Source organism: Denticeps clupeoides, chromosome 10 (genome assembly GCF_900700375.1).
Source record: "Denticeps clupeoides chromosome 10, fDenClu1.1, whole genome shotgun sequence".
Taxonomy (NCBI): domain Eukaryota; kingdom Metazoa; phylum Chordata; class Actinopteri; order Clupeiformes; family Denticipitidae; genus Denticeps; species Denticeps clupeoides.
Window position 1 is genome coordinate 22429038 of NC_041716.1, and position 16983 is coordinate 22446020.

At 40.5% G+C, this 16983-nt stretch overlaps 1 protein-coding gene across 29 annotated transcripts in view; it reads left to right on the forward strand.

Annotated features, from left to right (window-relative positions):
• Positions 1-16983, forward strand: part of cacna1db (calcium channel, voltage-dependent, L type, alpha 1D subunit, b) — a 53370-nt gene that overhangs the window by 11054 nt on the left and 25333 nt on the right. For 19 of the 29 annotated variants that reach the window (XM_028992921.1, XM_028992930.1, XM_028992925.1 and 16 more), the window contains 8 exons: positions 6584-6723; positions 8480-8622; positions 8753-8905; positions 9076-9272; positions 10659-10762; positions 10847-11016; positions 14764-14838; positions 16754-16841. In XM_028992921.1, the coding sequence (XP_028848754.1) occupies positions 6584-6723; positions 8480-8622; positions 8753-8905; positions 9076-9272; positions 10659-10762; positions 10847-11016; positions 14764-14838; positions 16754-16841 (1070 nt within the window). Of the gene's footprint in view, positions 1-2693; positions 2819-6583; positions 6724-8479; positions 8623-8752; positions 8906-9075; positions 9273-10658; positions 10763-10846; positions 11017-14763; positions 14839-16753; positions 16842-16983 lie in introns of those variants that run through there. The other 10 variants (XM_028992927.1, XM_028992948.1, XM_028992932.1 and 7 more) reach the window with 2 other exon arrangements.

Below are 16983 nucleotides of genomic sequence, written 5' to 3' on the forward strand. Positions count from 1 at the left end.
TGCAATAGGGCTGTTTGCCCCAAATCCTCCCTTCTTTACCCCATCCTTTAAAGGGTTATTATGCTCCTGCTCCCTTTTTCAGATAGAAGAATTTCCTTCTGGATAAATAAACTTATTGTAACGTGTTGGTGCGGTGTGTTCGGCCAATGGGGAGGGTTTTTGTTGTTCAGTGTTGGGGTAGCCTAAGGGCACGTCCTGTTGGGGTTAAGGGGGCAGTTCTGCAGAAGGGGAATTGTTCCGGTTGAGCGAGAGTTTGGTGTGGAAGCGTGCGTTGGAGCTGGAGTGATTCAGTCCCGTGTCTCATCTTTGCATGGACGTTATCTTATACTACATCATCTTAACCAATTTTTCATGTATTTCTCCCTCATTATAAAGATGTCGAGGTTTAAGGGTTGTGTGTGTTTTAGATGGATAACTGCAAACCAGAATCAGTTTTGAGTCGCTGGAACTAGTGTAGAGCTGTTAATATGGCGTGTGGACTTCCATGTTTTGCCACTTTGTGTCTCTGAGTCCCTCCATAAATTGAAGCATTGCTTATTGCACATGCCCCTTAGTTCAGAGGTGCAATCTATATTTTCTATAATCTATATTTTCTGCCATTTTTGAGGGTGTTGACCAGTAGTCAGTAGCTTCCTGGTCATTTTGTGTTTTACAATGACTGACATGAAAACTAATTAGAGAAATCTGCAGGAGATTGGGAGGTACACGCACTCTCACCCTGCTCATGGAGGCTCGCTGCCTCCATCTGCTCTGTACAATAGAAGATGGTGGCTCATGCCCCAGTCAGCATTGTCCACAGAGCAGGAGAAAGGTAAACACGGACGCAGAGCGGCTATTCAGCCCACCCGGGGTATCTGGGAGGTCCAGTTGTGGCCTTCATTGTGTTCTGTAGATGTGTGTTATCTGATCTCATCCTCTCGATGGCTCTGGCTTTGTGCTAGGATGGGCCAACCCTCATTACAGCTGTATATCTTTTTAAACAAGTGGTCATTTCTGATCTATAGTACCTATTCATAATTTGTTTTGGTGATTGGTTAATGTGTTTCGCATGTTGTAAAGTCTGGGGGTTCACCGTAGTTTTGACAGTGCAAAGGAGCTGTGCGCATGAGAACAACTGAATAATGTGGTGAGCTTTCGAGGAAGAAAAGCATGACACTGATTCTGGCTCAAAGAAGAACTCTGACATCCTGCTAGGAGGAGTCAACACCTCAACACACCCACTTTTTGCTTACTGAGTAGCAACCACCATTGCACACACACTCACACACACACACACACACACACAACTGTAAGTGGCACTGTACCTCTCCGATCTCGCATATTATTTTGCTTCTGTCGTGTGTTAAACAGCCAGAAAACGTCGATGTTCTCCAGCTTTGTCTATTTATTAGAAATGTGCACCATAGTGGGGATTTCTTGTAGTTGCTTTATGAGGTTCTGCAGCACAACCACAAATGAATTTTATCTTTTAATAACCAAATAATTACAATAGGACAACTACAATTATTACAATTTTTATTAAATTATTACAATAATTACAATTACAACTCTTCTACAGGACTGTACTAGAGGGCAAAATTAAATTTAGAAAACAAAACAAAAAAAATATACATAAACTGGGGTGTCTTGCCATTGAGGTGAAAAAATTGCAGGTTATTGAAGAATAAACTGTGCATCCCTCAAAAAAAGCACAACTTCCATCAAAACTCGACAAAAGAACAAAAGTCCAACCAAGATATATTCACAACCAGACAGTGTCAGAATAAATGCTGCAACTGGCTGCAACTGATGATTATTTTAATAATTGATTAATGTGTTGATTTGTTTTATTAATTGTAGAATCGGAAAAAAAAAAGAAAAGCATTCATTTCCAACCCTTTATTCAAAAACAGAACTAGAATCTTTAGAAAGTGCACAAACATGTTGCTCCTTGAGCTTTTATAATAATAATACAGTAAAATAAAAATGGACAAACACAAAAAACACACACGTGTATGCTTTACATCTGCCAAATATAGACTTTTTTTTTATTTCACCTGAACTGCCAGGACAATAAATAAAAACAAAGAACAATTCAAATCAGAAAATGTAACAGGAATTGTTTGAATGTCAGACCTTGTTCTCAACACTACACTGCAGACACACACACACACACACACACACACACACACATTTACTCTCTCGCACACCCGTTGTTCAGACACTTTGCAATGCAAAAATGTGAGCGTGTTTCTTTGAGGCAATGTTACCTGCTGCAGATGGTGTTGATGTGGCAGGGATGCGGCGGTAAGGCATGAAGTAATTGTCATTTTGAAACACTGCATCACCCTTGGTGAGCAGTGGGCAGCCATGAAAGCCGCCCGGGGACCAGTGTGTGGGGACGGTGCTTAGCTCAGTGGCCCCTCAGTGTGGAGGTGAAAGTAACGAATTACATTTACTTACCTTACTGTAATTGAGTAGCTATTGTGAGTATCTTGTAATATTTTAAACCGTTTTTTAAAATAGGTCATTTTAATTTTACTCGAGTACATTTTTACCCCAGTATTTTACTTTGCTAAATTGGGGGGAAAAAATCGTTACTGAGTAAAAATGCAGAAAAAACTTCTGCTTAAACTGATAAGAAATTGTACAGGTTCACGCTGCATATTTCTCAGAAGGCAGACAGCAGCGCCTCACTATGAAACAAGTGCTGGGTCCTAAAGCCAGTCAATTACCAGCCAATCAAAAAGGCCTACACAACAGCCAAATCAGAAAACAGCAGGACTGGATCTGGGCAAAATGCAGCACAGCATGAATTCTTCATCCCTTCAAGCACAGAGTAAGTCATCATTTGTTTTAATATAGGGTTGTAGTAGCCTAGTGGGTAACACCCTCGTCTATGAACCAGAAGACCCAGGTTCAAACCCCACTTACTACCATCGTGTCCCTGAGCAGGACACTTAACCCTGAGTGTCTCCAGGGGGACTGTCCCTGTAACTACTGATTGTAAGTCACTCTGGATAAGGGCGTCTGGTAAATGCTGTAAATGTAAAATGTCAATGTAAATATTTGTTACAATTTGTTACAATTCGAGAATGTCGATCAGATATTAGCATCAGTTTTTTGTATAGCCTCAACTTTTACAGTCTGCAGCATGAAAGCATGTGGTAGTAAGAAGAATAGCCTATACAATGCATCCGGATAGTTTTTACATATTTTGTTATGTTACAGCCTTATTCCAAAATGGATTAAATGTATTTTTCATCAGAATTCTTCACCCAACAGCCAACAATGACAACATGAAGAAAATTTGATGGTTTGGCAAATTAATTAAAAATAAAAAAACAGAAATCACACAGCCTTTACTCAATACTTTGCCGTCTTTTTGAATATGATACCACAAGCTTGGCCCACCTATCCTTGGCCACGGCCATTCCGCTTTGCAACACCTCTCAAGCTTTACCAGTTTGTATTGGAAGCGTCGGTGCAACCATTTTAAGACCTCTCTAGAGATGTTCAATTGTATTCCAGTCTGGGCTCTGGCTGGGCCACTCAAGGACATTCACAGAGTTGTCCTGAAGCCACTTTGAAAATCTTGGCTGTGTGCTTAGGGTTGTTGTCCTTCTGAACTCCCCCCAGTCTGAGCTATCTGGAGCACATTTTCATCCAGGAGGTCTCTGTACATTGATGCAGTCACCTGTTCCTCTATCCTGACTAGTCTCCCAGTTCCTGCAGCTGAGAACCATCCCCACAGCATGATGCTGCCACCACCATGCATCACTGTAGGGATGGTAGTGACCTGTTGATGAGTGGTGCCTGGTTTCCTTCAGGTAGCTTTTGGCAAACTCCAGTCAGGCTTCCATGGGCCTTTTATTAAAGGTCCCTTATTATGAAAATTTCACTGAAGCGCTGAAGAACCAGTGGGTTAATTTTTTTCTGGAAAAACACTAAGTGTTGATGACGTAATTTCCGTGAATTCCTGCGCACTTTGATTGGCTTCTCCTCCTTTATGCACACACACACACACACACACACACACACACACAGAGAAACGGTGCATACTGGGATTGCTGATTGTGTGACCTTCAAAAGCAGCAGAAAGGTTTCTGTAACCCTCCCCAGATTTGTGCCTGGAGGCAAACATGTCTCGGAGGTCCACAGACTATTCTATTCCTTTGACGTCATGCTTGGTGTGTGTACTGACATGAACTGTGAACTGTGGGACCTTCTATAGACTGGTGGGTGCCTTTCCATATCAGCTAGTGGACTCCAATTAAGCTGCATCTTAAGGATGATCAGGGGAAACAGGATGCACCTGAGCTCAATTTTGAGTTTTTAATTTTAATCCCATTTTTTCAGGACTTTTTTACCTCCTGATTACGGGTCCATTTCCTTACCTGCTAGGCCACCACTGTCCCACTTGGCTGGCCTGGCCAACATGGGATATCTTTCATTGTTAGCCTTCCACCACAGTAATGGGTTTTCTTCCTTGGCAAGTATGTGAGGACTTTCAATGAGGGTGATAAAAATGATTGATAAGAAAGATTTTCATTAAATAACTGATCAACCAAAAGAACCAATAAGATAGATTTGAAAAATATAGATTTGTGTTCATACACAGTGTCCTTATTGTTCCATATAAAACGAGAAATTGTGTTTGTAGATGAGTAGAAGGATGGATGGCCTGGCGATGAAAACCAGGTAACTTTACCGGGACTTTATCAAAATAATAATTGCACATGAGAAAGAAATTTAAACCAGCAAGGTTTGATAGAATAAGGTGAGGAATAATAGAAGTCTGGGTTTTAAAAAATGATCTTATTCAGGGCAGAACCACAAACGTGTTATCTGCTGTTGTTTTATGTTTGAGGTTGGAGGTTTGGCTAATACAGGAGGGCAGTGGTGGCCGAGTGGTCTGTTAAGGAAGCGGCCCCGCAATCAGAAGGTTTCGAATCCCGATCCACTGAGGAGCCACTGAGCAAAGCACTGTCCCCACACACTGCTCCCTGGGTGCCTGTCATGGTGCCCACTGCTCACTCAGGGTGACGGTTAAATACCGTACACGCTTACATCAGCGTTTTGACAAAAAAAACACTGTTGACACATTTACATTTACGGCAATTAAGACGTCCTTATCCAGAGTGACTTACAATCAGTAGTTACAGGGACAGTCCCCCTGACAGTGAAAATTAAAGTGCATTTTATATCCTTAAAATGTAACGCAAATTTGTGTCTCCAATTTCAATTTCAGTTTAATGTGACACACAATCCGGGTCCTTTTGGGGAAAAGCAATGGAGTGCAGATTCCCAACAGAGCTCATGTTCTGCTACGAATGCTATTTGTGAAAACCGGCTCCTGACATGGGCTCAGTGTTGGTAGAAGCTCTGCTGTTGCGTCAGTTGAGAATGAGGTTGCAGGGACACCATGGCCCCCCTGACAGTAAAGTGCATTTTGCTTTCTCTGGGTGGTCTGTATACACTGTTGCCAAGCAACAGCCAAGGTGCACATCTCTCCGGTGTGGTTGATCAGCATACAGCCGCCTCTGCTTTCATGCTGCGGGAATTACTCTGTGGAACATGAATATTATTACATTACTTTGATCTTTGTTACCTGGTTCAGGGTTAAATGTCTTATTTGCAGCCGTGACTCTACGGTTATTTGCCTGTTACTGTGGTGAAGATTTGATCAATAAATTTAAGCAACAGGAAAGTATTCACAGCGCATCACCTTGATACTTTATGCACTATATGTCCAAATTATTTGGGTGAAAATATACATTTAATCCTTTTTGGAATAAGGCAGTAACATAGCAAAATATTTAAAAACTGATGCACTATGAATACTTTCCATAAACTGGAAGCCTGTATACTGTAATGCAGGGTAAATAATTGGGTGAATCTGAAGAATGAAGTCTCTTAGCACTGTACCAGCAGGTCAGTACGAGCAGATCTGTCTAATCGCTTTACCACCTGAGCGTGGATGCTGGCCGGTGTTGAACAAAGCGATTTTAATGTTCAAACGGGATTATGGAGGCTATTCTTACTACAGCGGTAATCCGAAAGCATCCTGTCACTTGCCCGTTCGCACCGGTGTCTGAGCCTGGCCCGACTGCTGTCATTTCACTGAATGCTGATTCTGAGAGTGATTTAAACACTGGTTACCTGGATGTCCACATTCACCGTTCCTTTTAAATCAGGAAATTTACACCGTTACCAGTGTACATTCACTAATTCACTGTAATTTGTATTAATTACGTGCCGCTCTGGGGCATGACTTCCCACAACAGTTTTTTTTCCATCTGTAGACTTTTGCTTGTAGGAAATCTTCATTTACATAGTTGGGAGAGACCAACCCCCAGTTCCTCTAGGTATCAGTTTTTCTCAAATCATTATTATTTATGTGTTTTACAGATTTACACAGTCTCTTCCTGAACATTTTGTGGAGCTACTGTTAGGAAGATGAAAACCCTCTAATTAGTTTTACCACTGCCTAAAACCTTAGCACAGCATTGTGTGTGTGTGTGTGTTTCACATTCTTACACTTAAATATGCTCTTCACTCTGCTCTTCTTTCCCACCCCATTCCTCTCTTTTTTTGTCCACAGGAAACAGTAGAATATGCCTTCTTAATCATATTTACGATTGAGACCTTTCTGAAGATCATAGCATATGGATTAGTAATGCACCAAAACTCCTATGTGAGGAATGGCTGGAATATGCTGGACTTTATAATAGTTATAGTTGGGTGAGTATACAGCTCTTCCCTATATTTGGTTTGTTTACATTTGATTTATAATTTTTTTGACATTTTAGACAAGATTATAGTATCTACTCATGAATGCACTTTTTTCCATGGTGAAACAGATTTGTTAGCTTGTTTGCCAGAAATGCTAAATGGCTTGTGTTCTCGTTCCAGTGTTTTGTCAAGTCCATTTCCTGCCCTGCCCTGATCGAACTAATTGATAAAAACTATTTTTTATGACATTTTTAAATCACAATGACTCCACCCAAGTACCGAACATGTGGTCCATATCAGCCCCATCTAAATATGAACCCAGGAACCCGTAAGAGGAGCAAGAGACGCCCCTGACAGATATGGGGCTGATATGGACCATCTGTTTGGTATCTCCAGTCAGCTGTATTTCCTACAGTTACTAGGATACTGTTGGAACCACTGGATAGGGGGCAGTGGTGGCCTAGTGAGGACACATTTAGTTTTAGCTGCAACATGCCTGAGTGGGGTCTCAAGGAGAATAGAAAGAAAATATCTGAATAAGAGATGCATTCACAGAAGTTTTCATACCTGTTTGGTTGTATTTTTATTAAATGAAAACTGAACATTGTAGAATGTATAAGTGAGCAGTTGTATGATTTGATTTATTGTCACTATGGTGGTAGTAGGCTAGTGGGTAACAAACACGCCTATGAACCAGAAGAGCACAAAGTCCCACTTACTACCATTGTGTCCCTGAGCAAGACGCTTAACCCTGAGTGTCTCCAGCTGGACTGTCCCTGTCACTACTGATTATAAGGCACTCTGGATAAGGGCGTCTGGTAAATTCTGTAATTGTAACTCATCATTGCAATTTTTGAGGTTTGCATCATGTGCTGTGGGTGGTGTTTCATTCCACATGTTGTCCAGCAATTCTTCCAGCTGCTCTAACCTTTAAAAAATGATCTGTGTTTTAATGACCTTATGTAATATTTTGAGGAGTTTTATTGGGACACTTGAGAGAACATTTTAGACTGTGATTCTTCACACCAGGTTGAAACACAGTATAGAAAACACAGTAGTGAGTGTGAAGAGTGTGACATCACATAAAGTACAAAATGATTAACATGGTTCATCCTAGAACATCTCTGGTTGGGCATACTGTACCTAGATCAACACAAAGTACTATTCATGAAAGATACAGACCATATCATAAGCAGAAAATAGAAAATCTGAGGTGTCAGTCATACTCATAACACTTCCCACTCACTCACAGCATCCACTGGGAGAGAGAAGGAGAGAGGATATGTGAGAAGTTAATAAACTGAAAAAAGGAAAAGTGTGACATGCTTTATGTTTTTTTCCCTTTTGAATTAAAATGAGTGCACTGTAATGTCTAATCATTTGCTGTATTACATTGCTCACTTTTTAGGCTGTACTGTATACTATATACTTAGTTTTCATTAAAGATTTTATAAGTATACATAATACTTGTAAGTACTACTAAAATGTGTTCTTTTTTTGCTTGTTAAATATTTGCACTTAAATTATTATTGCATGTTTACTGTAGTTTATGTTTTTTTATTATTTAAAAACTAATTCTAATAATTTACTATTTTATTTATCTGACATTAACATCGGCTTTTCCTGCAGGTCCTGGTATTATCTGATATTATAATACTATGTCTCATGGACAACTGATGGGACCATTAACTAATTGTTCCTTTCTTTGCATTTTATTTAAATATGGAATTTATTATATTAATTGCATATGTTTATGTGTATTCAGGTTGTTTAGTGTGGTGCTAGAGTTGATAACCAAAGAGGGCGATGCATCTGGTCCAGGTGGAGGAAAACCAGGTGGCTTCGATGTGAAGGCTCTGCGAGCATTTCGTGTTCTGCGACCCCTCCGACTCGTCTCAGGAGTCCCCAGTGAGTCGGAAGCTCGTACTCCACACACTTCACTGCCATATACGGTTTAAAGATGCAGAGCCTGTAGTAGATATATTGCAACATCTTCATCAACAGCGTAAATAAGAGATACTGTCACTTTCTCTTGCAGGCTTGCAGGTAGTTCTTAACTCCATAATTAAAGCCATGGTTCCTCTTCTCCACATTGCGCTGCTTGTGCTCTTTGTTATCATCATCTATGCTGTCATTGGCCTGGAGCTCTTCATTGGCAAGATGCATGCAACCTGCTACCAAACCAAAACAGGTGTGTGACTCCTTGTCCCCAGTTGTCCCTGTGCTGGCATGTTTTGGCTAAATGCACCATTGAATAACTGTGCGACTTTGCATGTGTGTGTAGGAGCCTTGATTAGGTCTGTGTCTCGCTGGTTTCTGTTACTAGACCTTGAAAAGCTTTCTGTCTTCGTGTTTTTGCAGGTGCACTGGCTGAGGAGGAGCCAGCTCCGTGTGCTCTGTCAGGGCACGGGAGACACTGTCCCCTTAACAACACTGTATGTAAGGAGGGCTGGATTGGCCCAAACAATGGCATCACCAACTTTGATAATTTCCTGTTTGCCATGCTGACTGTGTTCCAGTGCATCACTATGGAGGGTTGGACAGATGTGCTGTACTGGGTGAGGAACACAGTTGGACCAGACATTACTCTGTCTTCCTAACTGGCCTTTATCGTGGTCAACATTATATGCCGATTTTGTTAAGTATTCTGGGATGCTCTATATTATTTGGTAGTGCAGTACTAAACAGTAAACAGCTACACTAATTAATAAATAACCTTGCAGTAATTAAGAAGCACTAATTAATTGTTCTAACCTCTGTGGACGGGAAACTGACCCCTAGAATTCGAAACACTAACGTAATGTAAAGTAAATGGGGTGCTAGTAGCCTAGTGGGTAACACACTCTACTGATTAATTCAGTAGATTTACGGTGGTCATTTGTGAAGTACATTACATTACATTAAAGAATTGATCAATTTAATATTTTATTCTGATAAAAAAAGCAAACATCGAAAACATGAAATAATAGAAATCAATAAAAAAGGTTAGAACGTTTGTTCATGCATTTAGTCATTTCATGTTAATCAGTATCAGCAATCAAAATTTTGCATCATCCTTCTCCTTTAAAAGGGTGGATTGCTGTGATAATGGTGTGTTTACCTGGTAAACCATGAAAAAATATTAGCAAAGTTTGTGGAGGTGGACTGAATAAAAAGGTCTCAGTGCTTGGACAGAGAAGGCAACAGAGAAGGGCCAGTGGTGGCGTAGCGGGTAAGGAAGTGGCCCCGCAATCAGAAGGTTGCCGGTTCGAATCCCGATCCGCCACGGTGCCACTGAGGTGCCACTGAGCAAAGCACCGTCCCCACACACTGCTCCCCGGGCGCCTGTCATGGTGCCCACTGCTCACTCAGGGTGATGGGTTAAATGCACAGGACAAATTTCACTGTGTGCATCGTGTGCTGTGCTGCTGTGTATCACATGTGACAATCACTTCACTTTTTTTTTTTTGCAATGCAGTGTCGTTTATGGTCAGATTTACTGACTACCTTTAATAACTCCAAGCAGTCTGACAGGTTCTACTGTACTACTCAATGTTGCCATTGTAAAAGTAGGTCACAAAGGCACAGAAAAATGAAACATACAAATGCATTTTTATGAAATGATTTGCAATATTTACATCTCCAAAAATCTGCAAAATTAACCAAAACATTTTTAGTTTGTAATGTAAATGAACCTAGACTGTAAAACTGACTAAACTGTAGGTCTGATGTTTAATCAAATATGTTTTGTAAGATAAAATAGTAAAATAAAATAATAATAATATTATTATTCAACTGGAATTGCTCCTCCATGTTACCATAGTAAACACATGTTAAAAAGTGATGGAAGAGAGAAGCAGACACTCTGAATGGAGGGTGGTGAAGAGGAAGTGCTCTGTGCAGGAGAGTCATGTGTTGTGTAGGGTAAAATTGCTGGTAAAACCATGTGTCTTTGTGTGTTGTAGATGAACGATGCCATGGGTTTTGAGTTGCCTTGGGTTTACTTTGTCAGTTTGGTGATTTTTGGCTCCTTCTTCGTCCTCAATCTTGTGTTGGGTGTACTGAGTGGGTAAGTCTGTTGAAATCGGAAGGCAGCATGTTTGAGTTTATACAGTGTACTCAGTGACTAATGACATCTTGTATGTGACATAAGAGAGTTCTCGAAGGAGCGGGAGAAAGCCAAGGCCAGGGGAGATTTCCAAAAGCTACGTGAGAAGCAGCAGCTGGAGGAAGATCTGAAGGGCTACCTGGACTGGATCACACAGGCTGAGGACATCGACCCAGAGAATGAAGAGGAGGGCGAGCAGGAAGGCAAACGCAATAGTGGGTGCCCACAAAACTACACACACACACAAACACACACACATTCTGCTCCCTTTACTCATAGCTTTAGCCTGGTCTGAAAACAATGTTTTTTTTTTTGCTAAACATAAAGAATAAAGCAGGGATTCAGACGAAAATGTGTTTTAATGCCTTCATGGACTTTATATTCTCATCGTACCTTTTATCTGCCAATCACTCCTGTTCATAGTACTTCATCCCTCCTCCAGCCACCTTGCATCATTTCTGCCCTTCACTGATCCTCTCATTCTGCTCATCCCTCCTCCACTCAGTCTGGGACCAGATTGTGCAAAATGTTTCATTTCTCTCTTTTTTTTTCTCCCTTTCCTCTTTTTCTTTCTCCCACAAACACACACACACACACACACACACACACACACACATAAATACACACACACACACACCCACACAGACTGTCTGGGCTTCAAACACTCTGCCTGGCTCCTGACAATGGGCTTATCTCTTATGTAAATCCCAGCTGATGAACACACTGTCATTAAACTCTCGTTCAAGGTTACATGAACAGACACAAAGGCCAGTAACACAAATGTAAAATGCAACTTGAAACACCGCAGGCATCGTAACATCGCTCTGTTTCTATTTCAGTGTCCATTTTGCTTGGGTTCATTCCTGATTTCTGCCTGTTTCACACATGTAACAGTGGCAGTGGTAAGAAGCAGTAAATCTGCTCCTCGCTGCTGTGGTCAACTCTGAATGTCCTGTAGAAGTTGTTTACCGGGGCCAGTGCATAGATTAGACTGGACGGGATAAATGGCACGACTTCTGTGGAAGAGAGGGAGAGTAATCCAAATCCTTTTTATGTAAGTGCCACATGACGCATAGCAAAAGCACACAAGTGGGTCAGCACAGTGCAGCCGAGAGGCCATCGTCCAGTCCCTTCTTTCCCTCGTCACTACATCCACATCTTTTACACAGAACGACATCATGTGACTGTTTGCACTGAGAGGGTGACATTGTTGTGTGTCGTCTGTCTATTGTGACATGGCTTTTGTCAGCATCATTATCTGACTACTCATCCCTCTGTTAAACACGGGCACATTATTTGTGTGACAGTGAGGCTGAGGTTACTAGGCTGCAGCTGTGCTGAGACTCTTAAAGATGGTGTGTGTGTGTATATATAATTAGACAATATTTATTTCTGCCAATTTCTGTCATTTAGAAGGAATTAACATCATAGAAAAAAAATACTTTATTAAGAAATAGCACATTTAATATATCTGATCTGATACAGTTCTGATCAACCATTTCAACTGATAAAAATGCATTCAGTGCATTCATAAACCATAATCTGATTTTCAGTAAATAGTAAAAGTAAAACAAAGAGAACCCAATTAATTGAATTATAATGAATTATTAATCAGTAATTATTTACGGATGACGTTGTCTTCCAACCAGTTTGGTTGTACGCACAAAGATTTTACACCTGATGTCCTTCCTGACACAACACTCCCCATTTACCTGAAGACCGGAACCAATACACACAGTCATTTATTTACTGATGACAATGATGCAATATTTGCATCATTGTCATATTTAATGTTTAGTCATATTTAAATGTTTCAGATAGTAAAAAAATATTAAATATAAGTCAAAGACAACACAAGTTAAAAAATCCAAACCTTCATGGACCGGTGGGACAAAATGATTGCCCCCAGCCTGTTAATACACAACTTAACAGTGGTTCATCACAACTGAGTTCAATATAGCCACACCCAGGCCTAATTACCTAATTATCTCAATCAAGAAACCAATAAGATCAAATCTCAATAAGACCTGCCTGACACAATGATGTAGACCAAAAATCCTCAAAAGCTCGACATCATGCTGAGATCAAAAAGATTCAGGAAAAAATGAGTCTGGAAACTGAACAGCGGTGAACCTTCCCAGGAGTAGCTTCAGGCCTCGTTGCCTTAGTCAAGGGCAGCTTCTGGTTGTAACGGCAACAGTAAAATATGGTGGTGGATTACAGTCTGGATTTGTCACACTACCGGGGCAGTGGTGGCCTTGCGGGAAAAGAAGCAGACTCGTAATTAGAAGGTTGCCGTTTCAAATTCTGAAGCAAGGTGCCGCTGAGGTCCCCTTGATCAAGGTACCGTCCCCACACACTGCTCCCCGGACGCCTTCCATTACCAAGGTCATGGAATAAATGCAGATGGCACATTTTGTTGCTGCATTGTTTCACAGTGACCGTCACTTCACTTTCACTTTTGCTGCTTTAGGTCCTGGAAGACTTGCTGTGATAAATGGAAGTATGAATGGTCCTGTCTACCAAAAAATCCTGAATGAGAATGTCCGACCATCTGCTTGTGACTTCAAGCTGAAACAAACAATGATCCAAAACACACCAGCCTCTGATTCCACCTCTGATTGGCTGAAGTAAAACAGAATGAAGACCTTGGAGTGGCCTAGTTAAAGTCCTGACCTGAATGATATATAGATGCTGTGGCATGACCTTAAAAAGGCGGGTCATGATTGAAAACTCTCCAATGAGGCAGAACTACAACAATTCTGCCAATGAGCGTGGGCCAAAATTCATCCACAGTGCTGTAAAAGACTCATTGCAAGTTACTCGAACGATTACGCAGTTGTTGCTGAGGGTGAGGGTGACCCAACCAGTGATTGGGGAGCAATCACTTTGTCACACAGGGCCAGGTAGGTTTATTCCCGTAAGAATAAAAACCTTCACTTTACCACATTTTGTGTTTACTTATGCCTTTGACTAATATTTTCAGACTATTTAATTAAATTGGAAAAAAGTAAGAAATAAGAGAGGTGGCAGATACTTTTTCCACACCATTCGATGTTGAAAAATGATCCTGGTCAAGCTGCAAATTGTGAGGGCTTTGACACTGGCTGGGGATGTTGTTGATGAGTGGTGCAGACATGGCAAGCCGGTGTACGCCAGGTCACCAGGGACGCATCAGTCATGATGACTTTCCTACTCAAGATCATCCCCAACGGAATTTACAGTATGTTGTCAGATTATTCTCACCAATGGAGACTGTGACCATGGAGACTGTGGTATTTAATTCTGTTCTGGGGTTGACGAGAAGTTACTTTTGAGAGGGAGAAGCACTTTTAGAGTGAAATGGCAGCCAGTGAGGACGGTGTGTTGGAGTATTCTATCTGAGCACTGTGAGAGACACCATGTGCCGATCAGACACTGATCTTTAAATAAAACAGGACACCCACTCACAATTGATTTAAAAACACCTACTTCATATGCGCCTTTAAATTAATTGCTAATCCTATGTATAAAAAATATAAAAAATAAACAATCAACAATAACAATTTTGTCTTATTCATTTAATTTGATTCTCTTTATCAATGTATAGGACTTGTCTGAAAATCAAATTCAACCACCACAGTATATAACACAATTTTAAGTTAAATCACCAACATAATAAATCCACTTTCCCTAAATTTCTTTGCACTGTTTATTATGCCAATTCTATAAAAACATGTGTGTTTTAATCTATTCTGGTAACTTCCTGTCTGGGGCACTTGGAGCCCAAACGTCTACATCTGTCTTTCTTATAGTATGACCTCCCTTCAGCTCCCTCCTCCGTGCTGAGTAGCTGAGTGCTGATGCTGATAGATACTTCTTCTCCTTTTCCCTGTACACTCTCTCTCCCTCTCTCTCTCTCTCTCTCTCTCTCACCGCACGCCCCCTGCTGTCTCAATGCATGAACTGCATTAAAACTGAAGGGGTGACCTTGGCTGACCTCACTCAAAAGAAGAGAGGGAAATTTAGCTGGTTCAGCCAGTCTACAGAAACACATGGTAAACCAATGTGTGTGTCCTCCCCATAAACTGTTTCTGTCTGTTCTGCATGAAACTAATCTTGAACAGGAATGTGGAGCATGACTGTATTCATCGGTTCAGTTGGAAACAAATGAAATTCTAACAAAATGTAATTAATATTGTAAGCATAAAATAACTGTATTCCTTTATGTAGAGTGTATGGTATGTGACTGCGCATGATCTGTATCATACAGGCAGAATTTTGTGCATGCGATACTGTGCAGGTATGCAAATGTCATGTTATTCTACCGCACAAATCAACACTGGACCTGCGGTGCGGTTTCACTGAAACTGCCAGCAAGAAAATGATTCAAACCTGCTCTGGTGTTAAAGGGATAGAGAGAAATGAGAAGCGAAGTGAGAAAAGCTAATGAGAGGTTATTCATGTAACTTATGTGCTGAGGTGAAGCAGGGTCAAGAATAATGACCCTGCTATTATAGGAAGTTTAGACTGGGCCGAAGAAGTAAATTTGATTTATTGTATATTTATATAAAATACGAAAATGTGTACATAAAGTATTGCATTTTAATTAGAGAAAATACTGTTCATAATATTGATAACAAGATTACTATTAATTTATCAGCTTGGAGTAAACTTTTTCATATTTCCACAGATTTTTTTAAACAGAACAGTGCATCAAGATTTTTCATTGAATTTATTGATTTTATTTCTATTAGTATTTTGTTTTAATTTCTTCGTTTTAATATCTGTGAGATGAGTTAAAAGGATTTCTGTAATGACTATAATGAGTTAAACAGACTACTTACTTTGCTTTAGTGGAAATGTAACATTATATATACAGTGGTGCAAAAATGTTTTTGGCTGCCACCAATTGTGCAAGTTGTCCCACTTGAAGATAGAGGTCTGTAACTTTCATCATGAAGTGTCTTGTACAACAAAATGTAAAAAAATCCAGTTAATCACAATGTATGATTTTAAAAGAATTTATATGAATAATGGTGCAGAAAATAAGTATTTGGTCAATAGCAAAAGTTCACCTCACTACTTTGTAATGTAACCTTTGTTGGCAATGACAGGTCAACGTTTCCTGTAGGGCTTCACCCGGTTTGCACACACTGAGGCTGGTATTTTGGTAGTAGCCAAAATACCAGTAGTAGTGTTAGTGGCCTAGTGGGTAACACACTCACCTACGAACCAGAAGACCCGGGTTCGAATCTCACTTACTACCATTGTGTCCCTGAGCAAGACACCTAACCCTGAGTTGCTCCAAGGGGGGACTGTCCCTGTAACTACTGATTGTAAGTCGCTCTGGATAAGGACGTCTGATAAATGCTGTAAATGTAAATGTAAATGTATTTTGGCCCATTCTTCCATGCAGCAAACACGCTCCACCAGTATCAAATGAATTCTCTAAAAATCATACAATGTGATTTCCTGAATCCTGATTTCCTTGAAGTGTACATATGATGAAAATTACAGACTCTTTTTAACTGGGACAACTTGCACTTCTTTTCAGTCTGGTACTTTGATAAGAAGCCACAACCACCTGCTCACTCGTAAATGCTCCATAGTAAGCTGTTAGTGGTATTATAATTGGGCCACAAAATGGTAGACCACGTAAAATCACACAGTGTGGTCAGTGAAGTCGTGTGGGGGGATTTCAGGGGTTGACCCTGCAAGCCTTCACAAATGCTCTTCTGGAACAGAAAAATCCCCAAAATCCTAAACTTGTAGTGTGCCTTCCCAGCTGTAATAGCTGTAAAAAGTGAGCAGGTGTCCCAATACTCTTGGCAGTATAATGTACATTGTTGGGCCCTCCAGTTAGCTGTTGGTACTGATCAGTGCACTTTTTTATTTCTTGTTTTTCCTGAAGAATTATCATTCCTCTTCCTGTGATCATAGAGCTAACATACAATGTCCCCCCCATCTCAGTGAGCATGCCTACCAGCGAGACAGAATCAGTCAACACAGACAACGCAAATGGACAGGATGGCAAAGCCCACTGCTGTGGACCCATCTGGTGAGTGTGTGTCCTTCTGGTTGCTGAAGCATAAATGCGTTTTGAGAGACATATGCAATAAAATGATGGGTTATTACCCTTTACTGTTTATTACATCTTAACTGTTTATTACATGATATATTTTTTGGAAAATGGAATTACA